The 15,060-nt window shown below is 42.7% G+C and overlaps 1 protein-coding gene across 2 annotated transcripts; it reads left to right on the top strand.

Annotated features, from left to right (window-relative positions):
- Positions 1-431: 431 nt before the first annotated feature.
- mid1 (midline 1) lies at positions 432-14,387 on the top strand (the record flags this gene model as incomplete). Of its 2 annotated transcripts, none has more annotated exons than XM_080838456.1 (9): positions 432-1,115; positions 7,264-7,359; positions 8,127-8,234; positions 11,289-11,437; positions 11,678-11,805; positions 12,300-12,443; positions 13,369-13,530; positions 13,633-13,840; positions 14,039-14,387. In XM_080838456.1, 9 exons carry the CDS (start codon positions 441-443, stop codon positions 14,385-14,387), a joined length of 2,019 nt encoding a protein of 672 aa, XP_080694582.1. The 2 variants fall into 2 exon arrangements, with proteins under 2 accessions (XP_080694582.1, XP_080694581.1); XM_080838455.1 differs by having other exon boundaries at positions 441-1,001.
- Positions 14,388-15,060: the final 673 nt, after the last annotated feature.

The following is a 15,060-nucleotide window of genomic DNA, read 5'->3' as shown; positions in this document are numbered from 1 at the left end:
TTTGGAAGCAAATCTATTCATGAGAATCTGCATCTCAAAGGCTGAATCCTCTTGCTCTTAACTGTTTTAAAGTTGCAGATATTTAAAAATGTTCAGAATGGCCTTGAAACTATATATAAGTTGGTAATTAACAATGACCATGGATATATGATGTCATGTGAGTATCTTGGTCAGCTTCTGTTTGTACAGATATGAAGTACAACGCTGTGTGCGCTCATTAAATTGTGTCTAGTGAATGTTGACAACCCCCTACAGTTTCAACCTCTTTCACAGTGTTTATTTTCCCTCCTCTCTCTCTCTTTCTCTCCCGCTCTCTGTCTTTGTTTCTCTTTGTCTCTCTTTCCTCATCTCCTCCAATTGAATTGTGTGTGTCATCCCCCACAGATAGCTGATCAGCTTCCCTGGATTTCGCTGACGACACCGCTTTGTTTCGCTTGAAGATGGAAACACTGGAGTCGGAGCTGACCTGCCCAATCTGCCTGGAACTCTTTGAGGATCCGCTGCTGCTGCCCTGCGCCCACAGCCTGTGCTTCAACTGTGCCCACCGCATCCTGGTGTCCCACTGCACCTCCAACGAGTCCGTGGAGTCCATCAGCCATTTCCAGTGTCCTACCTGTCGTTATGTCATCACCCTCAGCCACCGAGGCCTAGAGGGACTCAAGCGGAACGTCACCCTTCAGAACATTATCGACCGCTACCAAAAGGCGTCGCTGAGCGGGCCCAACTCCCCGAGCGAGACGCGACGCGAGCGCAGCGCCACCTCCTCCGACGGCACCACGGCCATGACGTCGCCCGGCGACCGCGTGCAGTGCCAGTTCTGCGAGCAGGAGCCGCCGCAGGACGCGGTGAAGACGTGCGTCACCTGCGAGGTGTCCTACTGCGAGGAGTGCCTGAAGGCCACGCACCCCAACAAGAAGCCCTTCACGGGGCACCGGCTCATCGAGCCCCTCCCCGACTCCCACCTGCGGGGCATGATGTGCCTGGAGCACGAGGACGAGAAGGTGAACATGTACTGCGTCACCGACGAGCAGCTCATCTGCTCTCTCTGCAAGCTGGTGGGCCGACACCGCGACCACCAAGTGGCGGCGCTCAACGAGCGCTACGACAAACTCAAGGTAAGAGGCTCTCTATGGCAGGGTAAGAGTGGAGGCTCGTGAGAGGCATCTGGGTGTGTGAGAGCTGGGGGAACATATCCTGACAGATTTGAAGGGATTCAAAAAAAAGCATTTCATTACTTGGCTATGGCAGATATATGCACATGATAGAACAAATTATTTATATATTTTCACAACATGCGGTTTCCATCTGTATAATATGCATGTGATGATTCGTTTCGGTCTCTGGTAAACATATCTAGTTGCATGATATTAAGTCGAATATTGTATGCCACTATTCATGATGATAAGTTGTCAGAAAATGCAATATCTGCTCCACAAAATGACACATGTAAATATATAGCCCTTAAGAGAGAAATATTATCCTCTAAAACGTATTCTTGTGACACAAAATCCACTGTAGAATGAATCATTAATTTTTATTGCTAACATATTTTTATAGTCCACATCTGCCTCTGTCGGCAGAACACAGAGGCACGTCCTTTACAAAAACGACCTCAGTCATTTTATATTATGGTATGGTGCTGTATGTGACAAATGAAAAGACTGACATAAAACACTCTTCTCCCAATATTCAACGTTCAATCAATATCAATTTATTGACCAATATTCAGGAGATAAGTCTGAATGTCACCACAGCAGCCCATACTGAGTGCCATGACTCAGTAAATGTGTTATGCATTTTTTACCAAAGCTCTAGTCTGAACCCATTCTCAATGGGCAAAGCACTCAAGGCCGGTGCCTTTTGTTAAAGGATCTTAGCACAATCTCCGCCACACAATTAACACCAATAAAATACATCACCAGCACAAATCTTGGGTTAAGTAGATCTTTTATTGCATGCTTCATAACTGCTTAGAAATGCTGTCCATCAAACGTGACTGGGTAGTCCCCTGCACTTCAGCTCTGAAAGAGAGAGTTTGTCAGAGCCGAAATGCTTGGACTCCGTGGGTCAGTATTTTGCCAACACACTTTGGGCTTCATTAAAGAGTCCTAAATGTCTGCTCAATGGTCTATGCGTAAGTAGATTTGAGCAGCTGTGATGTTCAGTTTCCCCTCATGTTGTAATTACTCCTCAGATCACACAAGTGGTCTCGCATGAGCTGTGAACAGTTTGTACAGTATGTGGTTCAAATGTGCCCAAAGCATGATTCTATAGTCGATTCCATTGTGTATATACAGTATACAAGTGGAGCACCTCAGGTCAGTTATGTTTGTCCTATAGCACTCTACTACTAGGGGATTAACTGTTTTTTTTTTAAGTCCCAAATGTAATTCTGCTTGAGAGAGATATTTGAGCACACTTGAGATTTTCATTTTGCTTAGCGCATTGGCGGTAGGCAAAATGCTCACATGAATCTGGCACATTTTCAGGGAGCCATCCCTCAAAATGCTGCTATGTACCTGTGTGGACAACCGTCCCTCTATGGACCCCTCAGGTCTGCCCTGCCTGCTGGTTCATTGACCTCTCTACCCTCACCACTCTATACCAATGTGTTATGCATGGACCCCCTGTTACAGCGACGTGACCCCTACACGTTGGTGCCTGCAGTACTGTGCACTGTGTATGCCTGTCTGGTCACAAGATGAATGTATCTTGAGCGAGTGGTTAGTCACCCACCACAACCCACCCACCTCCTCCCCCTAAAACACCGGCCGTAGTCATGGAAATGCAGAAACAAGTTTATTTTGTCTCAGGTGAGACGGACGTCAGACTTAACCGGTTTCTCCTTTGTCTGATCATGCTGCCATGGTGCAGAGAGAGGCTTGCCGCTCTCCGAGTGAGGAGAGAGATCAGGAGGAAGCAGACCAGGTGATCTTCTTCAAATAAACCCCCTACCCCATCTTATGGAATCCCCAGGGATGCACCATGCATCTGATTATCATCTGAATCCTGCACTGAACTACGGAAATGGATAGTCATTCATAAATCATATCATTAATTATACATGTATTTACGTAATTGTAATCCTCCTCAAAGATACAGTGCACTTAAGAAATGAATCTTTAACTCTAGTATTATTATTTGATATCTCTGTTACGTATAATTATGTAAGATCTATTTTCACAACAGCCAGGTGTACAGTGTTTTTAAGGAGCCAGAAAGAATGAGATGGTTGTCTGATCTTACCTGTGGAGACTTTGCTTAAGCCTGATGTTGTGAAAGACAGATGCTCTGATTGGTAGCTTTGTCATGTGGTTTCATGTGGAACATACACTCAGAATTTGCTCCTGTCACATTTGTTCAGTATACTGTACATACAGTATAATATGCTGTACCGCCGTTTCCAATGGCAACAGTTCAGTGTACATATAATACGCTGTACCGCCGTTTCCAATGGCAACAGTTCAGTGTACATATAATATGCTGTACCGCCGTTTCCAATGGCAACAGTTTCAGTGTACATATAATATGCTGTACCGCCGTTTCCAATGGCAACAGTTCAGTATACATATAATATGCTGTACCGCCGTTTCCAATGGCAACAGTTCAGTATACATATAATATGCTGTACCGCTGTAACGTTTCCAATGGCAACAGTTCAGTGACATATAATATGCTTTGCTGCTGTTTCCAATGGCAGCTGTAAGTGGAAGCAAAGGAAATCACAATATCTGACATAAATCAAAATATTTTTTGAAGTACTTCCATCCATATTTTTTTACTATGTGTTTGTGAACATACTTTATCAGGGGTGACACAGCTTGCAACAACAATACTCATCAGTATTTAAACTGGATTTCTTATTTTCTCGTTGTGCTGATGTGCAAACATAATCTACCAGCTTTAGCTCAGACATAAAGCCTTATCTTTCATTTCAGCAATTATTACACGGACAGAGAGATACTTTTTGGGATTGATGTCACAAGCAATTACGCGAATATTCAAAATTAAAACAGATGGAGCTAATCCGTTTTTACTTCTTGGGAACTTTAATTCAGGAAATGAAGCAGTAGCTTTCATATTCATCAATAATGTATAAAGTTTTTTACTTAGTTAATTTTAGAAAAGCCAGAAATATTCCTGACATGAGGATACAAATCATTTTGCAATATTAATGCTGCACGCATGCGGAACCTGCACTTAACATGGCCCGTTTTATTTATCTTATTTTAACTTCAACATCCACCTCTCTGGACTACTCACTGTAGAGTCTAATACTGGGGCGCTTTCCTGCCAAGAAACAGCGTCATAACCGTATTTGGTTGCATCCCAGACCCACACTGAGCAGTGCAGCAGGAGCACGTGTCCAAAGTGTAATGGCGTTTTAACACAGGGTGATTTTCTAACATCCCCTTTCAGCTTATCACTGCAAAACCCTTTCATATTCAAAGGTCACATGCGTAGCATAATGCGATGAAAGGGGGAATCTCAGATTTAATCCGTTTTATTTGATTAAGCAAGCATTTAAGGAAGGCTCCGAGGGGGGAAATGTGTGTGTTTTTATTCTATCAAATAAATGTAGGTCGTTAAACAGCATTTAGTTTTTACAGCACAGTCAGAGCATGCCATGTAGTCAAGGTGCTTGAGGTATTCAGCCTGCTCTTCCTGGTTCACTAAGCATCCTCTTCCTTTATTATTAATCTCAACAATAGGATAACTCTCTGTCTGTTGGATCCCCCAGAGGCCCACAGGGCTGCAGGCAGCAGGCGGCCAAAAAATGGAAAGTAATTAAAAGATGATGAGAGGGAAAGAGTGGCAGCTTCCTCTAGCTGGAAACCCCTCATGGCTCCACACCTTTGGCGTGCTGAGCCTCTTTTCCTTCCTGAGAAAAAAACCTGATACTTTCCCTACAAACATAATGGCCTGTCCATTTCAAGCACACTGTTGCATTCATGCACCTTCCAGAGACTTCTGCCTCATCTCCCCCCTGATACCTAGGGCAGAGACAGAGAAACTGAGAATTTGTTTTTTGTACTACACGGTGAAACACGTGTTTGATGTCTGCGTTCTGAATTCAATGCTTCGTCATCAATGTGTGTTGTTTGTGGGAGGTTGAGGAGAAGGAGAAGGAGAGGGAGGAGAAGGAGGAGGAGGAGGAGGAGGAGGAGGAGGAGGAGGAGGAGAGGTTAAGTTAAAATGACTCTACCAATACTGTAACAGTAGGGACTACACAGCTCTGTGTGCAGCTGATTTCTGAGTGCAGCTTTAAGTTCCCTTTTGCTTTGGTTGTTGCTGTACTTTTCTCTGCTTGCTTTAGTTTTTCTGTTGACAAAGTATACAGTTTACAGCTTCGTTGAATTTCTGACGGTGGGAACATTTTCATTTTATGAAAATGAAAACATTGCTAACTCCATTTTGGTTAGCGCATCAGATTCTGAACATGTTTAAGACAAAATTACCCATGGCCATCAAATATTACACTACAGTGCATGTGAGCACTTATTTCAAAATGTAGTCATTTATCTTTGTCTGTTTAGCCCTTGGTAAAAGTTTATTATAATTATTTAAATACAAAAAAATAGTTTTTAAAGTTTTTCAAAACAATGCACTAACACAAGGCCTAAAAAGTTGTACTGAATCATAAAATCTTACTGCGAAGGTGCACACCTTTGAAAGGGCTCTTTCTTGTGGTCTTCTCTCACACCTACAGTAGTGAAGGAGGCTTTTGTCCTGCTGCCTCTACAGTACACTCTATTCTAATGGCTTTCATCACCTTTGCTTTGGCATGAATAAATGATTGGCTGAGAGGGCTATGAGGAAAACTCCAGCGCTATTTCAGTGCGCCGTGACTCAGGCCCCTTATGAAATTGCAGGATGAAAGGCACCCTGACCTAAAAGGACTTCTTGCCCTGATTTTCTAAACCTTGTGACTTAATCCAGTGTGTTTGGGCTGCTCTGCTCTCCCCTACTCAGTCCAGGCCAGCCACACTTGAGTTCTACAGCAGACATTAGAGCTGCGCTATTGACTACTACAGTCATATTTACATTTAGTCATTTAGCTGACGCTTTTATCCAAAGCGACAAGGTAAACACATTTTACACTGATGGCACACTGCACATCAGGAGCAATTAGGGGTTCAGTTTCTTGCTCAAGGACGCTTCGACAGGGAATTGAACTAGCAATTTATCTACCTCCTGTGTACCACTGTCGCCCCTACATGCCAATTTCTCATATAAATCAAAAGTTGCTCAAATGTTGACGCGTTACAATATACTGTATTTCAAAATGCTGTGTGTACCACTCTAAGTCACAAATACAATATTCATGTGTATTGCAAAATGGAGAAGCAGTGAACATGTTTATTTCACATCCATTTTTCTCAGGCACATGGGCTAGGTAGGATATTTAGAGCAGCAGTATATGCTCATTCAATAGTTCAAAAGTTCAGTGAGACCCACAAAAAGAGTAACGATGATAGAATATAGAAGGGTCTTCTCTATATTACTGGACTAGCCACAAATTGCATTTTATAGCGTTACTAAAATCCTGCTGTTAACAATGTTTGTGTTGTCCATGCATGATTATAACCTGTTCCTGTAGGAGTCTTCTAAAACTCTTTCTCATAATCACGGTATTAATCTCATCCAGGATTACACATATGAACCAGTAATACACGCCGACCCCCAGTACAAACTCTCTCACTCCGTATGTTTCAGTGCCCAGCCCTTACCCGTGAGGCTCTTGGAGGTAATCTGGGCTCAGCCTCTATAGTGCCTCACTGTGTGATCAAATGGCTACTGATGATACCAAACACCAACCAGCATACTCAAGAACACAACATTACATATCCACATCCATATCCACATACAGATATATTACTCTGTGTGTCCAGATCTCTCTGGCTATAAGAGGCATTTTGGCCATGTTTAATGGTTGTATTTGGTGGGTGTTTGGGCATGCTCTAGTTTCTTAAATCAGTGGCAGATGCTCCAATCTTTGCCTCCCTGGGCTGGAGCCTCTCAGACAGGATGAGGGGGATCTTTGGCAGTAGGGGGTTGTCAGACTAATCATAAATCCAATCCGCCAGGCTCGTTCAGTCCGCAGGACTGCTCCAAGTTGTGCGATCAGACATGAGTGTAGGGGGCTTTTATCTTTATGATTTCGAAAAATATTTGTTGTGACACACTTATTTAGCAATCGATATTACATGCCAATCTCTCCTCCTCGCTCACTCAGGCTTTCCCTGTCTGATTTGTTTGCAGCAAGCTCTGGATTCTAACCTCAGCAGCCTGATCAAGAGGAACAACGAGCTGGAGAGCCTCATGGGAAAGTTGATCCAGACCTGCCAACATGTAGAGGTAATGCCGTCCACCGCCGTGGCTCAACATAATGCCTTAGAAACGATTTTTCATTTATTTAATTTTTTTAATATAACAATCATTTTCATTTAATCACCTCCTGCTTTATTGTAAAGTTGACTACTCTTTTACTGTGTTTTTTTTTGTTGTTGAATTTTGAAATGAGGATTGTGCTTCTGTTCCCAGATCAGTACATGTGTGTGGTTCATGTACTCTTTTGTAATTCTGATTTGAGGCTAAAACCAGCCAGCATCAATGCAGCAAACACGCTGTGTAATGTGTGCTGTGAGAAAGCAGATTAGAACATTTAAGAGTTACGGAAGAGCTTTGGCACATTTGCATCTGGCTCAAATGTACTGCACATGCATGAGCAGATTTGACGGCATACTAACTGAAATAAGCAGTGGTTCGTGATGGCCTGGTTCTCTTAACGACCGGGTATGGGTGGAGGAATGGAAGCATGCGTGGCTGGTTTTCACCTGCGCTGCTGTTCTGTCAGCTGGATAGATGTGTGCCTCATTTCAGCAAAACAATATAGTTACATCATTTTTTAATGCGGGTTCTCTGTGTCAAAATCATATTTTTTACTCTTTCTTAACAAAAAGGAGATGCTGATATTTAAACAGATATTCATACAGAAGTAGGATTGTTTGAAACGCTCACGGCATTGATTTATCCTCAAACAGCTAATTACCCTCAAGTCAGAACATGATTAATTGAATCATAAAACACAATCAATCTGTCTGAACCTATTAAATCAATTCCAGGTAAATGCGGCTCGACAAGAAAACAAGCTTCTTGAGGAATGTGATCTCCTGATTGACATCATACAGCAAAGGAGACAGATCATCGGGTCTAAAATTAAGGAAGGAAAGGTATGCTGTACCACACCACACCACACCACACCACACCACACCCCACCCCATTCTTTTTTACTATTTACTCAGTCAGGAGGCTTATACACAAATAGGCTATCATACAATTACAAGATTAAGAAAAAGAAATATTGTTTTTTATTGTCTAGTTTGATTTGCTGTGGGAGGAAAAAGTACATTTCTGCATCTAATCTCAATCACTATTTCGTTCATCGACACGATGTAATGGCCCAGCATGCCTGTCGGTTGTGTTTTGGTATAATTCAGACTCGTGTTGCTGTGCATGGCCTAACAGTACACATGATTTCCCTGATTCAAGTGGCCTGTTTGCCTCGTTTTGATGCTTAACAGAGAGAGCAGATGGGGCACGTTGCCGCAGGGCCTGTGCGGGCATGTGAGTGTGTGTGTGTGTGTGTGTGTGTGTGTGTGTCTGTGTGTGTGTGTGTGTGTGTGTGTGTGTGGGTGTGTAAGTGTGTGTGTGTGTTCAGTGTGTGTGTGTGTGTGTGTGTGTGTGTGTGCGGGCATGCTCCGTCTCGCTTCCCTACCCTCACTCCCTGGGTTAATCAACCTCTGCCTGCAGTAGCTGCAGCGCGAAAGATGTTGACAAAACACGAAGGAGATTTTACAGTCAGTTCGCGTGTTCCCATCCAAAGCTCGGAATAGGCCGGTTGACTACGACTATTTTGTTTACTTGCAATCACGCCGTCGTGCATTAGCAGTGCTTCACATTAGAGCAGTCGACATTGCACACTCACAGCAATCCAAAATAACCTTTCTCATATAAGGCCTCTTGACGTCGTGGTAGGCTACGTGCGTCTGCATTTTAGCAGCGCGCTATAAGTAGTTTCATTTCCTCTCCTCTCCCAGAAAGTCATTAAGGGACTCTCCGAGGGGCACGGTTGCCATGCTGAGCCGCGTATCGTGCTGCCGGGAGATCAGGGCAGCTTCCTGAAGCCCTCCCAGAGGAGTGCCGCTTCCTTCCTCACCTCGTGGCAGAGTCAAAGGGCTGCTGCCTTCCCTGACGGAATACGAGCCCGGCTCCCTTTGGGAATGCTGGAATGGAAATGAGAATTAAAAACTTGGAATGGGAGGGAAAGAATTTCATGAATTTCATGTGCCTCTGTTCTCCCTGATGGGACTGCTGAAGCATGTCCTGTCTATCCAGACGACACAAAAACAACTGAACTTTTTTTTTTGCCTCAAAAAATCATGACATCCCTGACATCCTTACACTTGCATTATATTCTTACAGCACTTTACTATAAATTGAATTACATGACTTATCTTGTGTACTTTCTTTGAATTGTTTATATATTTGTTCTTTTAGTTACATCCCTGTCATCCTTAAACTTGCATTATATTCTTACAGCACTTTACTCTTAATTTAATTACATGACTTACTTTGGGTACTTAGTTACATCCCTGTAACTCTGCATTAACAGTCACTAACAGCACAGTGTATCAAAATGCCTTTCAAGGCCCCAAAAGCCAACATTTCTATATATAACCCATTTTGTTTAACCAAGCCAGTGTTCCTAGGCTGGTTTCACTTCTAGGGACTTCAATAATAAACACTAATAAGCCAAGGCAAGTTTATGTATATAGCACTTTTCATACACTGAGGGAACTCAATGTGCTTTATATACAAAGCAAAAGGAACATCAAAATTAAAAAAAGGATAATTTTTTTTTTTAATTAACATTTAAATAAATAAATTACAAAGTACATAAAGTGGTAATTAGAAGAACAAATATCTAAACAATTTTTAAAAAAGTACACAAGATAAGTCATGTAATTATATTTAGAGTAAAGTGCTGTAAGAATATAATGCAAGTTTAAGAGTTCAATCATGAAAAGATAAATGTTTTTCACCTGATTAAAACAAATTCTACATTTGGGGCACATCTAATATCTTCTGTCAGTATGTTCCAGTAGCAAACAGCATAATAGCTATGTGCTGCTTCATGTTTGGTTTGGACACTTTAAAATCTATTCAGTAACTAACTGGAAGCCAGTGTAAAGATTTTAGAACTGGAGTAATGTGCCCTGTTCTCTTGGTCCTGGACACTCTGGCAGCAGCAAGCTGTGAATTAGCTGCAGCTGTTTAATGGTCTTTTTGGAAGACCAGAAAAGAGACCTTTACAGTAGTCCACCCTACTGGACCAGTTAAGAGACCATTACAGTAGTCCACCCTACTAAACCAGTTAAGAGAGCATAGTCCACCCTACTGGACCAGTTAAGAGACCATTACAGTAGTCCACCCTACTGGACCAGTTAAGAGACCATTACAGTAGTCCACCCTACTGGACCAGTTAAGAGACCACTACAGTAGTCCACCCCACTGGACCAGTTAAGAGACCACTACAGTAGTCCACCCTACTGGACCAGTTAAGAGACCATTGCAGTAGTCCACCCTACTGGACCAGTTAAGAGACCATTACAGTAGTCCACCCTACTGGACCAGTTAAGAGACCATTACAGTAGTCCACCCTACTGGACCAGTTAAGAGACCACTACAGTAGTCCACCCCACTGGACCAGTTAAGAGACCACTACAGTAGTCCACCCTACTGGACCAGTTAAGAGACCATTACAGTAGTCCACCCTACTGGACCAGTTAAGAGACCATTACAGTAGTCCCTACTGGACCAGTTAAGAGACCACTACAGTAGTCCACCCTACTGGACCAGTTAAGAGACCATTACAGTAGTCCACCCTACTGAACCAGTTAAGAGACCACTACAGTAGTCCACCCTACTGGACCAGTTAAGAGACCACTACAGTAGTCCACCCTACTGGACCAGTTAAGAGACCATTACAGTAGTCCCTACTGGACCAGTTAAGAGACCATTACAGTAGTCCCTACTGGACCAGTTAAGAGACCATTACAATGGACCAGAGTTGGGTTCTACTCAAGGTGTCCTCCGATTTAAACTGAGTTTTTCTTTTCTACTGTCACCTCAGTGCTTTCTCTAGGGGATCCAGGCTCTGGGTGCCTTGAAACAATTGTTATTAACCTCTAAATAAACAAAATCAACTTTTTCACTCACTTCAGGTTATTCGTTTGAGGAAACTTGCACAACAGATTGCTAATTGCAAGCAGTGTATAGACAGATCATCATCACTCATCACTCAAGCTGATCACACCCTGAAGGAGACCGACCACACCCGCTTCCTGCAGACTGCCAAGAGCATCTCAGAGAGGTAAGATCACTCAGGTCTTGATAAAGCAGCCTTGTTCTGTCCATGTGATCACCATCATTCCCATAAACTAATAATAATAATAATAATTAATAATAATAATTAATTTTATTTTTACCGCACTTTTCATTCAAAAGAATCTCAGAGTGCCTATAAATGACTCTACTAGTAGTAGTGGATCTTGTTGGCGTTGTATCTCCGTCGGGGAAAATCTCACCATCACTGTTTTCTTTTACATTTCAGAGTCTCTATGGCTACAGCATCATCTCAAATCCTGATACCAGAAATAAACCTGAATGATACGTTTGACACATTCACATTAGACTTCACTCGGGAGAAGAAAATGCTGGAAAGTTTGGATTATCTTACAGGTCAGTGTGAAGTCCATGAAATAAAAAAAACATCATGTTGGCATAGGAAGCACATTGCACAGTAACAGCTCAGTCGATAAAAACACACAGAATGCCTTAAAGTGCTTTTTCGTTTTGTCCTTGGTGACCCGCACTGGCATTCAAATCATTTGGATTACATCTTCTATTTTTTTTAGTTTTAGTGTAATGTTAAACCCAATTTGAAGTGTTCAGCTTCTGTCAGGCCGTGTCTGCAGGGTATTCTGTGTTGTGGTGTGTGAGCTGGCCTCACTCAAGGGACAGCCAACTAAATGCATCACACAGCTTGTGCAGTCATGGGCTCTTCTCTCAATTGAAAAAGCCTGAGCTGTTTCTCTGGAAACCTAGTCTTCCTGAGCAATAGTATATGAAAGCCATTTGCAGCTGGCAAGACTTGTGTACTTCATACATGTGCACATGCAGCCTGTCTTTGTTGATATTAATAAATCAGTGTTTCTTTTTATTTCCTGTTCCAGCGCCCAATCCCCCTACGATCCGAGAGGAATTATGCACGGCGTCTCATGACACAATCACTGTCCACTGGACATCAGATGATGAGTTCAGTGTGCTCTCCTACGAACTGCAGTATGCCATCTTCACTGGACAAGCCAATGTTGTCAGTAAGTAAGCCTTTTAGGACTAACTTTGATATCAACTCAACGCCTGGGCCCATGTCACACTGGTTGTATACTTGTTCTGTCCACATGAATGCTTTTTAAAAATCTGTATTGTATTAAATATCAATATATTTATTGCCCAGGTTTTCAGATTTATTTAGGATTATATTTAAAGGGGTATTATTTAATGAACAGCCAAATGAACACTGTATATGTAGGCCAGTGACCGTACTGTAATGAAATGGCCTGAGTAAAGCGTGATGAATCTCTGCTTTACATGTGATTGAAGTGGAGCAGTTTATCCTGACCCAGACTGGAGTAGGATGCAAATCAAATGAAAGGGCAGGCCTTAGCCCCTGGCTCTGGCTCTGTCTCCAGCCTGAAAAGATCACTGGGTGCAGGCTCTAACAGGGGCCGTGCTCAATCGAGCTTCAGCCCTCTTTCTGCTTCACCGCCACAGTGGATTGATTGCACTGTTTAAACTTATGGGTCACATACACCGAGAGCGAATAACAGCTTTGACACAGCGATGACCATTGTAGTGGTCTTTCAAGTGCTTGAGTGCATTTCGGCACGAATGCCCAATGGACCCAGTGATGTAATGCGCAACACATACTAGCTTTGAAGGAAGGAGAACATAATTCACTCAATCATCTAAAAGTCACTGAATGGGTTCACATGATTCACAGCTAAGAAACTAATTAGGGCTTTATCAAGCTCGGATTATATGATAACAAAATCTTGAACCTACAAAGTATTTCGTGTTTTTTTTTTAATGCCTTTGTGGCTTTGCTCTGTTTGGCAGGTCTGTGTAATTCAGCAGATATCAATCTTATCTTCATCACGGATTATATAATAACAAAATCTTGAAAACATTTCTAAGTATTTTGTGTTTTTTATGCCTTTGTTGCTTTGCTCTGTTTGGCAGGTCTGTGTAATTCAGCAGATAGCTGGATGATCGTGCCCAACATAAAACACAACCACTACACCGTGCACGGCCTGCAGACCGGCACCAGGTACGTCTTCATCGTCAAAGCCATCAACCAGGCTGGGAGCCGGAGCAGCGAGCCAGGCAAACTGAAGACCAACAGTGAGTGTCCACATTTAGCTGCATTCACACGTCTCTCAGTCTGACACAGATGACATTGACATGGTGAGGGGTTTGACACTGATCCACTGTCCTCCTCCGCAGGCCAGCCCTTCAAATTGGACCCAAAGTCTGCTCACAAGAAGCTGAAGGTGTCCCATGACAGCCTGACAGTGGAGAGGGACGAGACGTCCTCGAAGAAGAGCCAGAGTCAGGACCGCTTTAGCAGCCAGTCAAGTTATGGAGTCACAGGAAACGTCTACATTGACAGCGGCCGACACTACTGGGAGGCTCTCATAGGAGGGAGCACATGGTAGGAGTGCCATCTAGGCAGGATGTATTTTGCGACCGAGTTAGCAAAGAAATATTGACTGACTTTATGAGATCTGTATGAGATTCATAGAATAAAATGGCATTGAATAAACCATAATGTAATTATAACGTTTTTCCATCATGCATCACATTTCAAATACGTTTTTTTAACATGTTTAATTGTTTTATTTTTTTTAAGGTTTGCTGTGGGCATTGCATACAAGACTGCCCCCAAGCACGAGTGGATTGGCAAAAACACTGCCTCGTGGGTGCTGTGCCGCTGCAACAACGCCTGGGTGGTGCGCCACAACAGCAAAGAGATGCCCATCGAGCCGTCCCCACACCTGCGGCGCCTCGGCGTGCTGCTGGACTATGACGCGGGCTACCTGTCCTTCTACGACGCCGTGGGCTCCCACCATCTCTACACCTATGACATCTCCTTCGTCCAGCCGGTGTGTCCGGTCTTCAACGTGTGGAACAAGTGTGTGACTGTCCTCACGGGACTTCCCATTCCAGACCACCTCGAGACTACAGATTCTCAGGACTGAAAACGATCTCAAAAAGTCTCCAGCACCCAACTCACAGAATGCTCTTGCACAAAATGACTGTGTGCTTCACTCAGCCACGGGAAAAGACGATTGTCTCTTCAGCTGTACATAGTAGAAGATGAAAATATACAAAAGCCTCCGTTTCAGTCATTCCTAAACCATACTCCTATGGCTCATTAGTTTCTTTAGAGGAGATTATTTATTTAAATGAAAAGCATTGAACAACACAATTAAACATTGTAAAAGTTATTTGTTTTACTTTTTTGCTTTGCACATCGTCTGTGTTTATGCATAGTTTCTTTGAGCCCTACAAGGAGGCCATTTTACATAGCTCTACTCAAGTAAGCTAATGAGAAATCACTAATGAGATGCTTTCAGTTGTTTCTCAAATTCACATGATTTCTTCTGTGTGTTTATCCATGGTCATGTGCCTGTTTATCAACTACTTTTACAGTTGTGGCACACTTCTCCATCTCTACAAATCATTACTATTACAGTCAAATTTATGACTATTACAACAGCAACTTCTGTATGCGAAAAATTAAGTGGACTTAAAAGTACGTAAAGTTATATTCATTTTGGACTCAGGAGAGAATGGTCACATAATTCTTAATATTTTTAAACATCAGCTTAAAAGTCAGCTGGTAGTTTTATATTGGAGAAGTTAACATAC

This window comes from Sprattus sprattus (assembly GCF_963457725.1).
Source record: "Sprattus sprattus genome assembly, chromosome: 5".
In the NCBI taxonomy this organism is placed as follows: domain Eukaryota; kingdom Metazoa; phylum Chordata; class Actinopteri; order Clupeiformes; family Clupeidae; genus Sprattus; species Sprattus sprattus.
The sequence above is the reverse complement of the archived record's forward strand: the minus strand, read 5'-3'. Positions and strand labels throughout refer to the sequence as shown.